The 17,947-nt window shown below is 31.7% G+C and overlaps 3 protein-coding genes and 1 pseudogene across 3 annotated transcripts; all 4 read left to right on the top strand.

Annotated features, from left to right (window-relative positions):
- The first annotated feature begins 234 nt into the window (after positions 1-234).
- LOC100800257 (homoserine kinase-like) lies at positions 235-6,749 on the top strand (annotated as a pseudogene).
- Positions 6,750-9,080: 2,331 nt separating this feature from the next.
- Positions 9,081-9,850, top strand: LOC113000406 (uncharacterized mitochondrial protein AtMg00820-like). Its single transcript, XM_026127041.1, has 2 exons — positions 9,081-9,232; positions 9,550-9,850. The coding sequence occupies exons 1-2, from the start codon at positions 9,081-9,083 to the stop codon at positions 9,848-9,850; spliced, it is 453 nt and encodes a 150-aa protein (XP_025982826.1).
- Positions 9,851-11,735: 1,885 nt separating this feature from the next.
- Positions 11,736-12,245, top strand: LOC102665006 (uncharacterized mitochondrial protein AtMg00810-like). Its single transcript, XM_026127040.1, has one exon. The coding sequence runs from the start codon at positions 11,736-11,738 to the stop codon at positions 12,243-12,245; it is 510 nt and encodes a 169-aa protein (XP_025982825.1).
- Positions 12,246-16,943: 4,698 nt separating this feature from the next.
- LOC102670217 (uncharacterized) lies at positions 16,944-17,330 on the top strand. Its single transcript, XM_006603920.2, has one exon. The coding sequence runs from the start codon at positions 16,944-16,946 to the stop codon at positions 17,328-17,330; it is 387 nt and encodes a 128-aa protein (XP_006603983.1).
- The last annotated feature ends 617 nt before the right edge of the window (positions 17,331-17,947 follow it).

Here is a 17,947-nt window from a genome sequence, read left to right as displayed (position 1 = left end):
TGGAGGGGGAGTAAGGCGCAGGGGAGCAGATCTAGATGACGCTAGATTGGGAGTCGCGGGTGAGGTTCATGGAGTCGAAGTTGTCAATGGCGCAGCCAGTGGTTTGAAGGAGCATGGTGATGAGCTTGCCGGAGGAGGGGAGGGTGCAGAGGTTGGACTAAGAGAGGAACTGGAGGAGGACGTCCGAGGGCGGCCGAGGAAAGGCAGTCATCGGTGGTGAGGTAGGCGTTGGGGATGGCGAGAATGAAGAGAGAGGCGCAGTTCGAGAGATCCGCGATGAAGGGTATAGCGGAGTTAAGGAGGGAGATGAATTGGGATAGTATTATATTTTTACTTTTGTTAGACACTAAACAAAAGGTTGTACCAGGGTTCAGTGAGTTACAAATTTTTGGGTATTTGTTAAGTTCATCATTTTTTGTTTTGTATTGTCCTTCGATCTTTTTTTAAATATAGTGTTGGACAAATATTTTTCTATTATCCAGTCCTTTATTTTTTAGCAAATCAAACGCACCCTAAGACTTAAGAGATATAATTAATATAAAAATATGACTTAAATATGTTTTGATTCCTAAAATTATGAATGCATTTTAACTTTAGTTTTTATTTATTTGTATTCATTGTATTTAATAAAATAGTGCATTTTTATTTCAAAGTTAGTGATTAAGTGAATTTACATGTCTCTTAGTTGTTATTATTAGCCGAAACAAAAATAAATATTATGGATGAATTTATCTTATCTTTGTATTGATTATTAATTTTATATTATATTCTATAAGTTAATATAAGGCATGTGTAAATATAAAATTATTTAACCCCATCAGTATACATAATCTTTTTTTATATTTTTTGAAAAATTATTTAAAAAATATTAAAAATTATAATAATATAAATTCTTTGTAAATTGTAAAATTACCACCTATATAAGTAATTAGCTATTACACATTTACACTAATTTTGTCATATATATATATATATATATATATATATATATATATATATATATATATATATATATATATATATATATATATATATATATATATATATATATATATATATTATATTTCAAATCAATGAGATTTGTTATTGAAAGACAAAAGATTGTACAATTCGCAAGAATATAGCACACGAATGTGTCCTCTATTGTTGCCATGTTAGAACCATACCAAGAAGAAGCAAACGGACTCAACTTACTATGCTCAATTTCCAAATATCTTCTTCACACCCACCTACATATATAGACGTTACTTTAAATGACACTTTTTCTAAACACTGATCTTAAGTGCTATCTGTGCCTTTACATAAGCTTCTTTCATTTCCACAAAATAATTCTTCCCCACTTCAACCGTTAAAGCAACATTAAATTGACAATTTAATTAGAAAGAGAAAACCTATGAAACAACCGACAGTGATATAGAAGATCCACCATCGTCGCATTGACAAAGGTTCTGCCTCCAGACAACTTAGTTGAGAAACGTACGTGTCAAGATAATGTCAGGTTCAAACACCTAATTAAATTGCACTCCCTTTCTCTTCTCTATCCTCCCCTTTCATCAAAATTAACTTCGACTGTTTGCAGTTATAGAATGCCCTCAGTGCTTGATGCATGAACAGTTGATATCAAAACTATTCAAAGATCAATGTGTTGTATGTATTTGTTTTATTATTTTAGGCTTAATATTCAACTTAGTCCCTTAGTTTATTTTAAGTACTCAATTAGGTCTGTTAGTTTTTTAAATATGCAATTGGCTCCTTTTGTTTTGTTAAGTATGCAATTGGGTCATTTTCGTCAAATTGAGTGAATGTTTGTTTGGTGATTAATCTTGGCGGTTATCAATTATAAATAGTGGCGGTGTTAGGGATGCAAGTAAAATTTTCTAAGTATGAGAACTTAGAAGATTTATTGAAGTGGAATTAATTCAAAGAGCATAATTAATACTGATGTTATATTTGATGCTTGATTGAAACGGGTTATAAATTTACAAGGGACCGATGACATGTTTAGGATAATAAAGCTATGAAGATGAAGAAAAGTTATTGAAGTTATATACTCCTCAAAAAAGCATCAAATATGTTTAGGACCGATGAATTGTGAATTAAAAGCATCAAATGAGTTTGAAGATGAAATAAGTTATTGAAGTTATATACTCTTCAAACTCTTAATTCTTGTTGAACGATGCAACTGTTAGAATCGTTTAATAAACAGTAAAAGATCATATTTTTATGCTATATTTTAGGAAAATAAAAGTCATGTTGACTGATATGATGAAACTGACTTACTCCTATTTTTTAGGCATAATCTGTTAGTGTTGTTATCTATTTGTTAGCAACTCTCTTTCAGTTATAATGTTTTATAAATACGTTACTTACATCTGAACAAAATAACCCTTCCATAGCCTCAATTTCCTCTTCACTTCTTTTATATCTTGTCACTTTATTTCTGCTCTTATAAACCATAAACAAGAAATTGGTATCAGAACTCTTATCTTTGAGGGATCTGAGTTGAGAGAAACCATAATGCAGTGAGAAACATCATATGTAGTTATAGGCTGCAAGGATGACCACTCATCTTGAAGTGATGGATCTTTGGGAGGTAGTAGGAGAAAACTATGACATTTTGGAATTGCCTTCAAATCCAACAATGGCTCAAATGAAGAATCACAAAGAAAGGAAGACAAGAAAGGTTAAGGCTAAAAATTTCCTTTTTTCTACTATGACAAAAATCATTTTTACCAGAATTATGAACTTCAAGTCTACCAAAGAGAATTGGGATTATCTCAAATCAAATATCAAGGCTGTAAAAGAACCAAAGGCAAGCAAGTGTTCAACTTGGTCAGAGTTCAAGATGCGGAGCATGAAGGAGACTAAAACAATTAAAGGATATGTTGATCGGATTTTAAGCATAGCAAATAAAGTGCAACTTCTTAGGAAAGACTTTTCCAATGAAAGAATAGTGCAGAAAATTCTGGTTATTGTACTTGAAAAGTATGAATCGAAGATATCAATGTTAGAGAAGTCAAAAGACTTATCAACCATCTTATTAGTGTTTATTTAATCATAGTTTCTATCTATGTGAAACTGGTTCCTGTTGATTTAATCATAGTTTCTATCTATGTTGATGACCTTCGTGTGACAAGCATTGATGAAAAACTAATGTTGGAGTTCAAAGTTGAAATGCTCAAAGTGTTTGAGATGACAGATCTTGGTTTGATGTCCTTTTCTCTGGGAATGAAAGTAAAACAAGATCATGATGGAGTCTTTATATGCCAAAAGAAGTATGCAAAGGAGATACTTAAAAAGTTTTGCATTGAGGATGGCAAAAGTACTACTCCTTCAATGAATAAAGAGGAAAAATTTAGCAAAGATGATGGAGTTGACAAAGTTCATGGAATGCATTACATAAGCCCAATTGGTTGTTTATTGTATCTTACTACAACCAGACCTAACATTTTGTTTGCAGTAAGTATACTTTCATGGTTCATGCATTGTGCCAGTGAAGTACATTTGCAAGTTGCCAAACAAGTTGTTAGATATATTAAAAGCACTTTAGACTATGGTCTGGCGTACTCTCATTCTCATAATTTTAAGCTTCATGGATACTTTGATAGTGATTGGGCAGGATGTGTTGATGACATGAGAAGCACCTATGTTTATTGTTTTACTTTTGGTCCTGGAGTTTTTCTTGGTGTTCTAAAAAACAAGAAGTTATAGCTCAATCAATTGCATAAGCATGGTATGCAGTTGTTGTTGCTGCAGTGAATCAGGCTTATTGGATCAGGAAAGTTGTGACAGATTTGGATATGGAACAATAAGAAAGCACATAGATGTTTTATCAGAAGCTGGATGATCCATACATCTCTTAATGTTTTGATGAAAACAAAGCTATAAATTTGTGTTAACCATTTTATTGCATGTAAGTCAACATGCTTGACGACTAAAAGCAACATGAGGTAAGACTTATTCATGAATGGATACCTCGTCTACTAGAAGCAGGAATTACACGTCCAATCCATCCAAACACCAATTTGAATATGCATATTTACTTGAAGAAATCATTTTTTCCATATTATATGATTCTATTAAAAGGAACATATATGTGAATTCATCTTATGTTTCCTTTTATATGTCTAACAACTATGTTGAGTTATGAGTAACAGTTATGGAAAGTTCTGATCCAGTATCAAACAAAGACGCACAATATTTGTTTATACCGGGAAACAAGATCAAGATCAACAACAATCATATTATTCAATGTTGAAAATCCTCTCCACAACCACAAGTCTTTGAGTATAAAAGGCAGATCAAGGACTCGAAGAAAATTTACGAACAAGTACAAAAAAAGTGATAAAGTCATGAATCAAGAAAATAAACAAAAGAACAACATATGTAGAGAGAAACACTGAGCTTAGAGGGTCCATCCTTTGTATTATACAAATCTTTGTTGTGAGATTGAAAACTTCATTGCAAACGCACTCCTTGAGTGTTGAAAAGAATCTCTGACTCTAAACCAAGCTTTTGTTTGTGAAAGCCAAGAGTTTAGCGACTAAATTATACTTTGGTGTTCTTGGATTCAGGGGGAGTCTAAGGGTTGTTCCAGTAGTGGTATTTAGAATACTTGTAAGCCAGAAATGGCAAAAAAGAATACTTGTTGTAACCAAGTTTGATTAGTGGAACCTTTTACTGGTTGGTAAAGGAGAACTAGATATAACTCAGGTTGAGTGAACCAGTATAAAACTAAGTATTTTTATTGCTCTTCTTCAACTTGTCAAAGTAATTTCAAAGTATATTATTGATACATTCTTGCACAAAAGTCTTTCACTAAAAACACAATTTATATATATCATTAGACGACAGTCCTGTTGTGCTTAAGAAAACATGCTTCAGTCACTAGACGAGAGTCCTTACAAACTATTTTATTTATCAAATATCATCCAGTCAAAAAGAATTTTATATTTTATCTAACACTAAATTCAACCCCCTTCTAGTGTGATTTGTTATATTTCATGTTTGTGGACAGCCAGGTTGCAATCTCAACTTCCAATGATCCAATGTTTTATGGCAAAACAAAGCATTTCAAGATAAAGTTTTTTCTTCTAAGAAAGGTCCAAAGGGAATGAGAAGTAAAGTTATTGTAATGCAAAATAGAGAATCAAAGTGTTGACATTCTAACCAAGGCACTTTGAAAAGCCAAACTTGAATACTTGAGACAAAAGCTTTGAGTTTGCAGTTCCAAAGTCAAGGAGGAGTGTCGAAACAATGTGACTATTGGAACCGGTTAACAAACTGCAAAAGATCATATTTTAATGCTATTTTTTAGGAAAATAAAAGCCATGTTGACTAATAGGATGAAATTGATTTATTCCTATTTTTTAGGCATGATCGGTTAGTGTTGGTATCTACATGTTAGTAGCTCTCTTTTAATTATAATGTTTTATAAATACATTGCTTACATTAAAATAAAATAACCCTTTTGTTGCCTCAATTTCCTCTTCGTTTCTTTAATATCCTGTCACTTTATTTCTGCTCTTATAAACCAAAAACAACAATTCCTTCCACTCACCATTTCTTATCTAAATTTAAACTCTTTTATTTGTTGTTCTTTACATTCTGCCATTTTATCTTTGCTTGCATTTCAATTTGATTTACTTTCAAAAGCTTTTTATATTACAAGTCTTTTTCTTCACTTACATTTTAACTTTGTTCATCAATCAAATTTATAGTTTTTATTTGTTTCAAAAACACCATATTTATCAAATACTATAATTATATTAAAAAAGTATTTTTACCAAGTCACTCAAACAAAATATATTTCAATTGAAAATACAACTATCCTTTGATTCATAGAATTATTATTCCATAAAATTATTAACCATCAAAATGATTATTTTCGAATATGATACAATAATACTTAATTATGTTAAAATCTCTTGTGTATTCAATTGATCTCACAATTCCGTTAATTGAAAGTTACAACAACTACTTGTTTAAATAAAAAGAACTTAAAATTGTGATTCTGTCAAACTAAATAAACAAGTTGTTTGTGGTTGATAATAATCAATGGTGGAAACATGTTAAATTATATATATTCCAATTACATACATGAAATTCCACCATAAACAGGCAGTTAAAAACCACCACTATATTTATTCTTATTTTAGAATTAACAAAACAAAAAAAACTATAGGTTGTCAACAAATATTCGAAGGGAGCTCGAACCCATAACGACGTTAGTGAAAGTATTTGCTCCCACCATAGTGGCCAATTTGGGTCCGAGCTCCGACTTCCTAGGCTATGTCGTGGATGAACTCAGAGACATTGTGTCGGTGAAGGTGGACCCATAGGTTCACCCTGACGAGATATGCATATAAGTGGCCACACCCTCAACAAGCTCAGCAAAAACCCTCATTTAAATTGCATTGGCATCACTGCCATCAAAGTCATGAAATTAAATGTTCTCCATTCGATTCATCAATCTCTCCCTCTCCCTCCAAAAGGGCTTGCCATAGGGAAGTAGTTGGGATCCAGTGTTGCTGCCATGGTTGCGGCAGGGAACAAGCTATTTAACAAATTGGGTGTGGAGGAGCTAGTTCTTGCATCATTAAAATCGGAGAGGTGTCGGGTATCACACAAACAATGTGGTGTCGTTGATGATGGGGGGCTATGTGCTAATTGGAAGCTACTCCTCGTAGGAGCTAATGTCATTGAAGTTTCCTATGGAGAAGGAGTTGTATTTCATTCATTGCTTTTAAAATTATATTTATTTTATTTTGTTAATTTTAAAATAAGAAAATATATAGTAGTAATTTTTAACCGTCATTATTCGTAATTGATAACCTCCAAGATTCATCACCTAACAGACATCCACTCAATTTGATAGAAAGGACCCAAATGAGTAAAATTAGAAACAAAAAAGACCTAATTGCATACTCAAAAAACTAAAGGACCTAATTGAGCACTTAAAATAAACTAAGGGACCAAATTGAGTATTAAGCCATTATTTTATTATACAATAAAATTAGTCTTTTTTAATCCATAAAAATCGAACTCAAATACCAAAATTTTACGATAAATTATCTTGAAGATCAAGATTCGTGAAAAAAAATAATATGAGAGAAATTTATAGTCCTCTACTGATCTTTTCCCACATCAATGTCTAGTCACTTTTAGTAAAGTCTATCCCTCCTACTGCTTTTCATCCACAAAAACTCTTAAATTTAAAACCTTACTTAAGAAACCTGAGCTCAATTTTACTAAGATAAATAACACGATGGTAGTTTGCGGACATCTGAATTATTTAATTAATATCTTATTATGTTAAATATACATGTTAGAATTATATATGTAGCTTTTATATTATTTAATGTTGAGAAAAGTTGTATTGTATTTTGTGCTTTTGTTTCTCTATTGTGCTCATTTGTCCATAGGTACAACTCGTACTAAACTCTTCAAATATGTATACCTAAAGCCGAGTGTTCAACTTTAGACACTCAAGAATTATCCCTAAAATATCTTGTCTCAAGTTGGTATCAGAGCGGGTCGATCCCTCTCTGTTTGAGTTCCGTTGTTGTTTGTCGTCTCTGGCCACCATTGTTGCCATTAGCCACCATTATAATTTTCGATGACCATTCGATCTAGTTTGCCTCACCAAATTCAACCAAACCCATGCGGTTTCAAAATCCAAAACCTCGTCACACACCTTCACATGCCACGTTTCCTTGCATCTTCGTTAGGCGTATGCGCCCCACGCACCAGTCTCCAACCATCGAAACTACACTACAACACCATAGCTAGGGTCGTCGGTTCATTTCAATTATGTTTCTGTCCTCAGATCGTAATTTCATTATTGTTTGGATAGTGGGCTTGATTTTCTGTGCTTGTACAACAACTATTTAGTTTGCTGAGTTTCTAGACCTCAATTTTTCTGTCTTTTTTCTTCTCTACATCACTTCAAGTTCTTCTGAAAGGATGTCTCGTGTGTATGTTGGTAACTTGGATTCATGAGTTATCTAGAGAAATCTAAAAGACAAATTCAGTGTTTATAGAGTCATTTGGAGTGTTTGGGTTGCTCGCAAACCACCAAGTTTTGCCTTCATTGACTTTAATGACCACAAAGATGCACATAATGTTATCTATGAGTTGGATGGCAAGAACAATTGGAGGTTGAGCTTTCTCATAACTCTAGAGGAGGAGGTGGTGGTTCTGATTTGAAAAATCTGAGTCAAGTTTTTCTGATGAAAAATATCAAGAATATTTGAGGTTGAAATCCAACACCCAAGCTCAATTATGTACAATGTCGAGTGTTTCAATAGCTTGTACTTTCCAATCATTGGACAACCAAGGTCCATGGATAATCGATTCAGGTGCTTCAGATCATATTTTTGGTAATGCCTTTTTATTTTCCTCTTTGTCTTCTCCAAAGTTTTCTCTTCTTATAACCTTAGCCAATGGTACTAAGGTAGCTTTTAAAGGTTAGAATGTCATACAGGAATGTGGTAGGGGTCGAACAGTTGGATTTGGACATGAATCAAGAGGACTTTACTATCTAGAAACCAATTCTTCTGTGTCTTGTTTAGCGTCCTCATCTCCCAAACTCATTCATGATTGTTTAGGTCATCCCAATTTGTCAAAATTGATGAAAATGGTTCTTGATCTTAGTAAATTACAAAGATTAGAATGTGAATCATGTCAATTAGGCAAACATGTCAAGTATTTTTTTTTTCAAAGCAAGTTGAATCGCGATGTACTTCTTTCTTTTCCACCATTCTTTTAGACATTTGGGTTCCAAGTCATGTCACCTCTTTTGGTTTTAGATATTTTTTCATCTTTATCTATGAGCATTCTAGATGTACTTAGGTGTATTTAATGAAACATAGGTCTAAAATTTTGTCTATTTTTACATCCTTCTTCAATGAAATCAAGAACCAATTTGATAAAACTATTGAAGTTCTTCGGAGTGGTAATGCCAAAGAATATGTATCTTCTTCCCTCTCTTCCTTTTCATCCTCACAAGGCATCTTGCATCAATCTACTTGTCCCTATACACCACAGGAAAATGGAATAGCATAAAGGAAAAATAGGCAATGGTTGAGACTGCTCACACCTTATTGCTTAATGAAAATCTACTTGTTCACTTTTGGGGTTATGCAGTCCTCACTGATAGCTATCTCATAAATAGAATAACCTCTTTAACACTTGATAATAAGATTCATCTTTTCATTATCTCTTCAGTAATGTATCCTATTAATGAGACTTCCAACCAATAAAATCAAAACCATTCTCCAACTGAAAGTCTAATTCCTCGTTAAAATCAATCTCCAGCTAAAAGTCCATCTCTTCTCACCACTTCTTATCACATGACACAAGGAACTGATACATTACAAGATGATTCACTTGATTCATGTTCTTCTCCATCAATCACGCCAAGAAAGGATCCTCATGATGAAAGTCTTGTTTGGCTTATTGCTCTTAGAAAAATTATTCAATCTACTTGAAATCCTCATCCCATTTATTTGATTATCACTGTTTGTCTTTATCACATTTCTCCTTTAGGTCTTCCTTGTCTTCTATTGCTATTTCCAAAAACTTTCATGAGGCACTTGATCATCCAGGATGGCGACAAGCCATGATTGTTGAAATGCAAACTCTTGAACACAATGGTACATGGGAGTTGGTTCCTCTCTTTCATGGAAAGAAAACAGTTGGGTGTAGATGGGTATATGCTATCAAAGTTGTTCTTAATGGTGAAGTTGATTATCTTAAGGCCCGATTAGTAGCCAAAGGATATTCCCAAATCTATGGTCTTGACAATAGTGGCACTTTTTCTTCTGTGGCCAAAATCACTACTATCTAGTTCTTCTTTGCCATGACTACCATTCATCATTGGCATCTCCACCAGTTAGATATTAAAGAAGCATTCCTTCATGGTAACTAGACGAGGAGATTTACATGGAGCAACCTCCTAGGTTTATTACTTAAGGGGAATTTGGTTTAGTTTGCAAACTTTGTCGATCTCTTTATGAACTCAAACAACCTCATCGAGCCTGGTTTGGAAAATTCAGTCATGTTGTTCAGATTTTTGGGTTGAGATGAAGTGAAGCAGATCATTCAGTTTTTTATTGTCATACCTCTCCTAGGAATTATGTATATCTTTTCTATGTGGATGACATAGTTATCACGAGGAATGATGTTACTAAAATCTCTCAGATGAAAGAGTACTTATCCTGTAACTTTGATAATTGTTATGCATACGATTTGTATATATAAATCACATAACAATTATCTAATTTTCCTCTCTTTCATTGCTTCTTTTGTGTCAAAACATTAGGAATTTAGCTTCTTCAGAGTTTTTATCCAGTAGATGCTAAAGTTAGTCAATTTATAGTGTTTTTTGTATTTTTTTTCATAGAGATACAACAGGAGGCCTAGAAAAGGGTTGAAGAATTGGAGTATCGTGCTTAGCGCGACAGCTTCACTTAGTGCATCAGAACCGCTTAGCCCAAGAAGCCTTGCTTAGCACAAAAAGATGCCTAGGAAGTCATGTGTCACGTGCAAGCGCACACCCAGTGGTTTAGTGCGTGGCAACTTAAGCTAGCTGGACATGTCATGCACGCTCAACGCCCACATCTGGCTTAGCACACAACCAATGTCGAAAAACATGAGTGTGCTACACTTTAAAGAGAAAGAAGAGCAAACTCGGGGATCATTCATTCAGCAACAGAAAAGTGAGAGCTAGGGCACAAAAAGGAAGGGAACCCGCTCATTTTGGAGCATCTCTCTTCCATTTTTCTTCAACCCACTTCCATTTTCTTTAGCCCCTTTTTGTATTTGTAAGCCTCTCATGACAATGAGAGACTAAACCACCCATTATTGGAAGATCAACAACCAAACACTCTTGATGTAATAATTCTAACTATCTATTTAATGTCATTTCAATATTATCGTCTCTTTTCTGTGCTTATTATCATGTTTATAGTTTGATCACCCATGCTCATGCAGTGTTATAGGGTTTAGGCATTGGAAAATATTTATGTCCTAAGAACTTGAAAATAACATCTAGGTAATTCATCTCTAGAGATAAAATGGTATTATTTAGCCTAAATTATGCATCTTTACTCATAATGCAAATTATCTAATGTAACTCTTAAGGAATTAGGAGTGAAATCAGGTAATTTAGGATCTCTCACGTGAGGAATCATGGATAGAGTAGGTTAGTAGATGTAGGTAATAATTGAAATAGCATTAAATAGAGAAAAATAATTAACGTTGCATCAAGAGTAGTCCTAGTAGGTTGAGCCCCCAACATGTCTATAATTCTGCATCAACCGTCACTTCACTACTTCGAGTGTTTGTTTACTCACCCTTTCACATGCTTTGTTCTATAGTTTAATTTATGTCAAATTTATATTTATGTGTCATCACTCAACAAATATTCAATTTAATTCATTAATTGCTTAAAATTGGACATATACAAACTCTGAGTACAGTCAAAGTCCCTGTGGACTCGACACTCAGCCTTACTATCTTAAAATACTACTTGGACGAAATGGTACACTTGCCAAGGAGTTAACAAACTTTCAAAATAAAGACCTTGGGTATCTCTTTCTTGCTATTGAGGTAACTCAATCAAATGAAGGAATTTTTGTCTCACAAAGAAAGTATGCTCTTCATATTTTGGAGAAAACTAGCATGTCTAATTATAGACCACTGACAATCCTATGGAACCAAATCAAAACTTAATGGCAAACCAAGGTGAACCATATTCAAATTCAGAAAGATATAGAAGACTAATTGGAAAGCTCAATTATCTCACAATTACAAGACTTGACATCTCCTTTGCAGTTCAGTTCATGCAGGCTCCTCATGTTGATGACTGGAAATTTGTGATTCGCATTCTCGAGTTCATTAAAAAGGCTCTAGGACAAGGATTTTTATATGAGGACAAAGGAAATACCCAAATTTTTGGGTATTGTGATGGTGATTGGGCTGGATGCCCCATAGGAAGAAAGTCCACTACTGGATATTGTGTATTCATTAGAGGCAATATTATCTCTTGGAAGAGCAAGAAACAAGACATTGTTGCTCAGTCCAATGCATTCGCAGAATATAGGGCCATGGCCATAACCACTTGTGAGTTAGTTTGGATCAAACAACTTCTTCAAGAGTTGCAATTTTGTGAGGTTAAACAAATGAAGTTATATTGTGACAACGACAGTTCTTCACATTGCTTCCGATCATATGTTTCATGAAAGAACCAAACATATAGAGATAGATTGCCACGTTGTTAGGGAGAAACTATTATCCAAGGAGATAAGTACTGAATTTGTCAGTTTTAGACACTTAAGAATTATCCCTAAAATATCTTGTCTCAAGTACACAAAATAATTTTAATTTTTTAAAGTTTTATGGATGTGTGTGCGGCACGCACACACATCTTAATAAAGGGGAAAATAAAAATCAAATCTAGCATCCAATTTTTTACCTTTTTCGTTGAGTCATAAATGAATTTGAAAGCTCTTTTGTCATGTCATAAATGAATCTAAAAATAAATATTATAACGAATAAATACCGCTTATTTTCCTTCCCTTTTAAATATCCACAACACACTGACTTGTAATCGCTATTGCCACTAACCCATTTGTTTTGAAGGTTAACTATAAATGCTTCAACAACCTCCTTTAGCTCTCTACCGCCATAAGTGGCACCTCCTTTATCATTTTCGCTATCATGATTCTGTGGATCGTCTTGACAACCTACTCCAATCCTTTAAAGTAGAAACCATCACCATCTCCTCACTTGACATCAACACACTTGCTGATGAGGACACAACAAGGACTAAGGACAAGGAACCTTTAGAAGGACTTGGAGGACCTATGCCAAGGGCTAGAACAAAGAAGGCCAAGGAAGCTCTTCAGCAAGTGTTAACCATGCTATTTGAATTTAGGCCCAAGTTACAAGTGGAGAAGCTTCGGATTGTCAATTACACCATGTTCATGGAAGAGTAGAGGGTGCCACCATTGTTGAGTGGTTTTATTAGCATTTTGTTAGTTGAAATAAAGGCTCAAACTTGTGTTAAAGTGGCTGTCAATTCTCTTTGGATTTTTCAATTCTAGTAGTTCATTAAATTTACTATTAATTATCCAATTATTGCATAGGTTTATGTGAAGACGATACTTACTTATCTTTATGTTACTTGAACGATTTGATACTCTTATCAAAATTCTAACAAAAATCCTTAGAACCATGATGATCCGGATTATAACACCCTAATTTTACATTGGAAAATAATTAGAAATCATCATTTCTATGAATTTTAAATTAATTATGATAGAATTAATAAATTTTTAATACATAACAACTTACGATTAGATAACAATACAATAATTCTATAGTATCCATACACAACTATTTTTGCAATTTTGTTTTTTCCAACAAAGTTTTTTTCTATTTACATGGGCAAGAATTGAATCCTTCATAACATGTTTTAAAAATCCTAACTATCTACTAGTTGGACATGTTGGTTATTATATAAATTTAGAATAAATTAGACTAACCATCTCAAAGATTTTGTGAGCACAAACTCTTATTCTTGAATAGGTTATTATATAAAGTAATATTCTTTATATGAAATATGGTATAATATTTTTCAAACAATTCAAGAAAATTAATGCAATATATAAAAGGTGTTCGTATAATATATTTTTCAAACAATTAAAGGATAGTAGTGTATGGGTAAAAAAGATGAAACTTTATGGGTAATTAGTGTAAATTGCCCCAAGAATTATGAAACTAAGGGTCTGTTTGTGATGAAGAGCTACAAAAGGATGAGGACCTTAGCTTGGGAGGAGTTGTTACTAGATCAAACTTAAGGAAACTAGAAGATGACATTAATATGAAGATGAACTCACTTATGGAGATGGAAGAGGAAGCAGCCTTAAAGATAATAAATTATAATCAATACTTTGATTAGTAATTGTTTTTAGAAACTTTTGTTGAACTTTAATAATTTTGTAATTGAACTCATGTGTGAGTATTAGCTTTATTTTAATTAATTAGGTATTTTTCTATAGTTTGTTAATTTTGGGCTTTGGCCCAAGTGCTCATTTTAGTGAAGGAATAAATATACTTCTTAAACATTTTGTAAGAACATTTTCCTAAATAATTGAGATTTTAGCTTGTTGCTAAAAGAGAGTGATTATCTTTGGTTCTTTCTTGGAACCCTGATTCCCATCAAAGATTTTCATTCTTTGTGACAGATCTACCTTAACTCATCAATTCGTTTTAACTTTGACGTTATTCTTCTACTTCTTGTCTTGATCCATCTTTTCTCTTTTTTATAAACGGAAATCTCCAATTTGATGATATTGAAATTTGATCTTTTTAAGGCTTTTCATCGGTTTGGTCTGGCTTTTTTAGCTTAACTTTTGATTATAAGCAAAAGCTTGGCCAAACACTTTTTAATAAAAACTCAAACAATAAGTAATTTATTTTCAAGGCAAAAATAAAAAAAATTAAATACATTTTTGGTCCCTTGCAATTTAGTGTTTTTTATTTTTATTCCTGAAAAAAACATTTTTGTCCTTGCAAAATGTGTTTATGCTTTTTGTCTTTAAAGTGTTTTAAATAGTGTTTTGAACACTAAAAAAATATTATCTAAAACACTTTAAGGATAAAAAAATAATCAAATTTTACAAGAATTTAAATGAAAAAAAATTATTGGACCAAAAATATATTTAAGTCTAAAAAAATAGTTGTATGTATTATATGAAAATAATCATTGAAAAAATATTTTATTAATAGAAGTGTTTTTTTTTTAATTTTAAACTAAAAATATTTTATTTTTTATTAACATTAAAATGATCTTTTACAATATTATATAAATACTCTTATTTCATTGGACAAGTTAATTAGAATCTTTAGCTTTTTTACCAAATAACTTTTTGCTTAAAAGTAGTTTTTAAGTTATAGAATTAAGAAATTGACAAACAACTTCTACTTTTTTTAAGCTCTTACTTTTCACCTCAACTTAAAAAGTAACTTAGATAAAACAGGTCAAACGGATTCTAATATCTAATATTATATAAAAACTAAGCTCGTAAAATAAAAGGAATATTTCATTTATTTTAATATTTAAACAATAAAGTACTACTAATCTTATTTAATTTAAGAATTCGATAAATAGTTATTTTCGTCCCTAAATATATAAATCATTGATAAATTCATTTTTGAAAGATTAAAATTCAATTTTTTGTTTACAAAAGTGTAAAAAGTACAACAAAATTATCAGCGTGTTACCGTTAATAAAATAGTTTAGTGGCATAGAGGGATGAATCTGTGACAAAATTGATTGTCAAAGTGACCATGATAAATAGATTGGACAAAAATGTTACTAAATTACTATTATTGGACCTAGATGTCAGTAATTTTTTGTTAGACGAAAATATCATAAATTTTTTGTTGTATAAAAAATGTCAGTAATTTTTATTTTAGATCAAAATATCAGTATGTTTTCGTTGAACAAAAATGTCAGTAAATTAACATTATTGGATCAAAATGTCAGTAATTTTCAATAGTATCAAAATGTGAGTAATTTATTATTGAATGTAAATGCTAGTAATTTTTTGTTGAACCTAAATATTATTATGTTTCTATTAGACTAATTTATTAGATCCCAAATGTTTATTAATAAAATAAATATACTAATATGATTATATAAAATGTTTAAAAAATTAACACAAAACTGAAATATGATACAATATTAAACATTAAATAAGAAATTTTTTCTAATAAAATTTCAATTAACATCATCAAATATTTTTCTTTGGGTATTTTATATTATTGTAAGTTTTGAAACAAATTAAATAATATATATGCAAATACTAAAACTAAATATCTAAAAAAAACCACTATTTTTTTAATAAAGCTATATATATATATATATATATATATATATATATATATATATATATATATATATTCCAAATGAAAGTATAATAGCTTAAAATGAAAAAATTCATAAATAATTATATATTAAATTCACCTTTAAATTTTGTAATTTTTTAACTATCATTTTAGTTTACCTAAAATAAATAAGTAGGTTTACATTCTAAATGATAATAAACCTAAATTTGTTAAAACTATCTGTTTTTTTTTTTGTTTTTTTAGATAATTTTTTTATGTACATGTATATCTTCTTTCTTAAAAAGTAACCTTACAATTTTGTTTAAAATATAATCACAATTAAGACTTTCATTCTTCCCAGGTTTGTTTAGTGTGTATCATATGAGTTTCACATATTTAAGTTAAATGACTCACATCTTTTAAGTTATCAATAAAAAAATAATGAATAGTTATTTTCGTCTTTAAATGTGTAAATCGCTTGACAAATTCGTCCTGAAAAATTAAAATTCAAAATTTAGGAAAAATTTATCCTAAAATTATATTTTATCCTTAAATAAAATGAAATTTGAGTCTAACAAATTAGTCTAATAGAAACATACTAATATTTTGATCTAACCAAAAATTACACATTTAAGTCTAATAAAAAATTAGTGACATTTTTATACGATGTAAGATTGCTGTCATTTTTGTCTAATAATGATAACTTAATGACATTTTATCTAATGGAAACATATTAATATTTTTGTTAAAAAAATATTGACATTTTCATAAAAAAAGTTAGTGACATTTTTATCAAATTACTTACATTTAAGACTAATAATAATAACTTATTATATTGACAATCAATTTTACGACAAATTTTATCTGTACTCCATAAATAATAAACTACACACCTAAAGACAAAAATAATTTACCCTTGACCATTTAAATATCCCACCCAACATCATTTTCTTTATCGTTCCTTGGTTTCTCCTCCATGAAATCAAAATGAAACCACTCTCACTCTAATTTCTCTCTTTCTCTCTCTATATACCAATCTCATCCAAATGCCTTCCACCCTTCAAAGTTTCAAGCTCCTTGCCACTCGCTGCGCTACCACCACCGCCACCCAAAGCCCCACCGCGAGCCCCGTCGTCCTCCGCCGCCGCCGCCGCAAGACCCTTCGCATGTTCCTCCACGACCCGCCGGAAACCGCCGACAAAGACATTAGAGTCCGCTCAAAGCTCAAGGATTTGCTCCTCTCCTCGCCGCCACCGCCGCCGATGATCAAGAAACGCCAAGAGCGGGAGGGGCTGCTCCCCGGTGGCGGCGGCGGCGGCTTCGGGTTCCGATTACGAAGCGGTTCCGGTTTCCGGCGCGGCGGCGCCGCCTCACTCAGGCTTAGACTGCTGAGAAGAGCTTGGCGACCTGTGCTCCAATCCATCCCTGAGTAGTCAGTCACTCACTGTTATTATTTACTGTTGTGAAATTATTATTAGTTCTTATGAACTTATTACGGTTTTGTTTATTAATAATTCTTAGGGTGAAATTAATATATTATCACATTTATTTTAATTTCTACTTTTGTGTAATTATTTTTAATTAATGTTGCCATAGCTACACTGTCGGTTGTCGTTGTAATAATACTGTGAAAATTGAGTGAACGGCGGTGACCTTTGCGAGATTCTCGTATTTAGAAATTAAGAAATAAAATGTCAATTAATAATTTATAAGTAGTATTTGCATGAGTGAGAACAAAAAAATATTTATTTTTAATGGTTACTTATTTGTTTTAATTAAATTGTTACTTTTTATACTGTTTTCAATCATGCAGAATTATGATAACAATATGAACTTTTTTGAACAAGTTTGGGACCATTGTTATTTGTTTGATTTTTTGTGAAGTACTATTTTTTTAAATGTGCCCATACATAAGATGAAAATTTTAAGAGATTGAGACAAAATATATACAGTACACCAAAAACGAAATAAATATGTACATAGTTATAAAAATAATCATAAAAGCAAATAGTAAGATTTTTTATACAATAATTTTAGGATAATTTTTAGT

Source organism: Glycine max, chromosome 19 (assembly GCF_000004515.6).
Source record: "Glycine max cultivar Williams 82 chromosome 19, Glycine_max_v4.0, whole genome shotgun sequence".
NCBI lineage: Eukaryota > Viridiplantae > Streptophyta > Magnoliopsida > Fabales > Fabaceae > Glycine > Glycine max.
Note: the sequence above shows the minus strand (reverse complement) of the source record. Positions and strands in the feature narration are given on the sequence as shown.